Below are 3,975 nucleotides of genomic sequence, written 5' to 3' on the forward strand. Positions count from 1 at the left end.
TTAGAAACAAGTTGCTCATCCCCTGAAAAGAGGTTGCAAAACCCATTTAAGAAGTGATCATTTTCACTAATAAAGTTGTAAATCTCACTACATGTTTTGTAAAATTCAGCATATAATTTTATTGGTTTTTATAAACAAGTTGCCAATCCCGTGAAAACATGTTGCAAAACCCATTGAAGAAGTGATCATTTTCATTATGAAAGTTGTAAATCTCACTATGTGTTTTGTCAAATTCAGCGTGAAATTTTATTGATTTTTAGAAACAAGTTGTTCATCCCCTGAAAAGAAGTTGCAAAATTCATTTAAGAAGTGGTCATTTTCACTACAAAAGTTGTAAATATTACTCTATGTTTTGTAAAATTCAGCATAGAATTTTATTGGTTTTTAAAAACAAGTTGCCAATCCCTTGAAAACATGTTGCAAAACCCATTGAAGAAGTGATCATTTTCACTACGAAAGTTGTAAATCACAATATATATTTTGTAAAATTCATAATTAACTACATGTATAGTGAAATTTACCATTCACGTAATGAGATTTACCAAAAACCAGCAGGCATATGACAGCAATTACGTTACGTAATTACTTGCCTTTGTTTTCTGATTTTCGCTTCATCTTTCCCACAGGTTCATCTTTCCCACAGCTTCACATTCTCTGAAAATGGTTTTATGCGAAGAACAGAGACAGAACCAAATTTTAAGCTGTGGGAACCCATCGAAAATCAGCGTCTTCCTCTCTCCTTCCTCTCTTCTTCCCGATTTTATCAGCGTCTTCCTCCTCTCTCCTTCCCGTATTTCATCAGTGTCTTCCTCTCTCCTTCCTCTCACTTTCAGACAGGGCATTTTAGTCTTTTGTCCAAAAATCTGAATTCCAGATTGGTACCCAGTCCCCTATATGTCATTTTGCTTATTCAGGTCCCTTATTTGTCTTTTTGGAATTCAGGTGGTATTTTATTGTCATTTTCCCTAATATATTTTGATCATATTATAAATTAATTGATCTCCACATTCGTGCATTCATTCATAATAAGGTATATTTTTGTTTCATTGTTTTTATTAATTTATTTTAATTTTTTTAATGTGAAGCTGAATTTAAGTTGTTATTTTTTGAAATCAATTTTGGAAATAATATTATTTTTAAGTAATTTTAATTAATAGTTTCACCTATTTTAGGGACGTTTTTTACTTCACAGATAAAAATAGTCATTAAATTTTTAATTGAAAAAGTACTGGCTTATAATTATAACATCATTTTCATTAATTAAATTTTTTTACTTAATTTTATTTGAATTTAAAATTACATATTCTGCTTCAAATGTGATTTTACTATATAATGGCTAATGGTGGATTTAGGACTTTTGGGAGATATGCAGATTTACAAGGTTTTTATGAGTTAATCAATATATGAGATCTAGTTGGATACGCGCGCGCGCGCGCACAATAATTGGCTGTAAAGATCACCCTCATATATTTAACATATTTTTTCTGGTTAATCAAATACAAAAAATAACTCCTAGTTCACTTAAATATTTAGATCGTAGATATTAATAATGTTCATTATATATAAATATATTAATTCCAGGTAACAATTTAGATGATTCGATTATAAGCTTAGCTGTGCATAGATAAACAAAAAACAAAAAATATAAGCTGTTAATTAGTTACGATTTTTCAACCTCAAACTTTTCTCTTATCCACTATTAATTAACTTCGAATTTAGAATTAGTATTACTTATGAAAGAATCAATTCTACAATTGACGCCACAATTATAGGTAATCAGCGTAACTATCTGCAAAATTGATGCTGTAAGAATCTCTAACTATATTTATATATATTTTCTTGAAATCAGGTTACTCATTCCTAATTTAAATAAAATAAATCCCAAATGAACTTTTCTTATACATGGAAGAAAAATAAGTTTCTTTATTATTCCAGGTAATTGTACCAGAAATTCATTTGAAGTAATGAAAAGTATCCTACGTACTGCAAATAGAAAAACTACAGACACCTCAATCAGATAAAAACGTTCTATTTCACTGAATTGAGTTAATCCAACACAAGTAATTTATCATATTCTTTGCCAGAAATCGCAGCTTCCATGACATGTTGAGGGTTCATGGCCCCATCATTATCTAAGAACATTTTTAGCAGATTCTTAGAAAACCCACTTACTAATGCTACACCATCTTGATTGCTAGCCACTGGGGTTGCCATAGAATCTCTCAGGTTCCAAAAAACTATCTGTGGCACTGCAGATCCATACCCCTTTTCTCTGTACTTTCTTTTGATTGCTTCATAATCTGTCTCCCAAGGATTCAACGATGCCTGATCAAATTCCATGTCACTAAAAACAAATACCCTCTTAATCATTTGGTCTTCCTTGAGATTCCCATTCACTGCCACCTTTAGGATTACGTCGAACACCTTCTGAAAATTAGTGTTCATTCCCCATTCCATTCTTTTCACGAACTCTACCTTGGACCTCAGATTCTTCCCTTTTATCACATGTAATTTTGGTTTCTCACTAAATGTGATTACCTTCCCCTTCCATGGCTTTTCACTCGTTTCAGATACCAATAACCCCATTGCCACAGATACCATGATCGGTGTTCCCCTCATGCTTCCTGAGACATCACAAATGGCCAAACTGCTCCTTAGTTTACCTTTCTTTAGTAAGTCATCGACCATTCTCTTCCACTGAAGCTCTGTTACTTGTTCCTTATTTACTTGTTCCTCATCAAATTCATATCCATATCCACATTCATAAATCTCATCAAATTCATATCCATATCCACATTCATAAATTAACGATGCTATGATCTCATGAGGAAGCAAAGCACCGGATGCTATAGTGGACTTGCCTGATTTGACATCTGCCAGGTACTTGCCAAATCTTTCTTTGTCGTGCTTCAAAAATTTCTGTTTGTAGAATTTCATGGCCACCGAGGGCACCCTATTGTATGGTATTAAGCCCCACTGATTTGCACCAATGTATACTTCTGGCAATTCCAACACTTTCCTTAATGGCACCAAAATTTCCTTTCTTAGACGATCCCGAATCCTATAAGCATAATGGGCTTCCTCGATCCCTTGATAGGATTCTCTAGGGAAAATCCTCCTTGCAATGCTTTCACAAAGTAGTGCAGAACGGTCAAAGGAAGAACCAATGGATGGACACCATTTGGCAGCAAGACTAATGTTTCTTATTTCCCCACATTTGAGGAGCTCCAAGTCTTCCTTCAAACGTTCAGCAAAATGATCTGAGATGTGATCGTATAGTAAGCGAAAGTTAGCATCATCTTGATACCTTTGTATGACTTTCTTAGCCATGGCTATTCTCTTCTCTTGCCTTGTTGGAATCGAAGATTTTGTGAACAATGCTTTCTTGTCCTTTCTGCTTCGATGTTTCTTGTGAAAATAATTTATGATGCTTTGTTTTCTTTGATGCCATTCGCCTTTTTGAAGCTTTCGCACATCGAGTCCTTCCAAGATCCTATAGAGAATCTCAGGCAAGTCCTTGAAGAAGCCGAACTCAGCAAAACAAGGGACGTTGATTGCTAGGGTTTTGGGATGATTGGTGTAAAGCCATAAGGCGGCAGTATAAAACCCTTCCTTGTCGGACTTTCCTGTTCCTCGGACTCCTCGGAGATTACAAACAAGCTTGAGGGTGGTTAAGGGGTTATGTGACCAAGCCAATTGGAGCCTCTGTATCAGAGAAGAAGAGGGAGTATCAGGAACAATATGAAAGAAGAAATCAAGACATGGATCGCCGGAGGAGATGAAGGTGGGAGAATTATTCTCTGTCAAGCCCATGTTTTGATGAGACCGTGTTTGGATTCTGTTAAAATCAGCCACCACTTGATCCATGAAAGGATCGCTGGAAGTGACATTAACGGTGGATGATGATGGTGGCGATGGGGCATTGTGGCTGTGGGCGGAGTCATAGATTTCGGGAGGACCTAGAAGAATCGCCAT

The 3,975-nt window shown here is 35.3% G+C and overlaps 1 protein-coding gene across 1 annotated transcript; it reads right to left on the minus strand.

Annotated features, from left to right (window-relative positions):
- Positions 1-2,046: 2,046 nt before the first annotated feature.
- Positions 2,047-3,975, minus strand: LOC114748106 (uncharacterized). Its single transcript, XM_028936462.1, has one exon. It carries the CDS (start codon positions 3,973-3,975, stop codon positions 2,047-2,049), a length of 1,929 nt encoding a protein of 642 aa, XP_028792295.1.

The sequence above is a fragment of the Neltuma alba genome, unplaced genomic scaffold (assembly GCF_004799145.2).
Source record: "Neltuma alba isolate B1F8T4 unplaced genomic scaffold, ASM479914v2 tig00005608_pilon, whole genome shotgun sequence".
NCBI lineage: Eukaryota > Viridiplantae > Streptophyta > Magnoliopsida > Fabales > Fabaceae > Neltuma > Neltuma alba.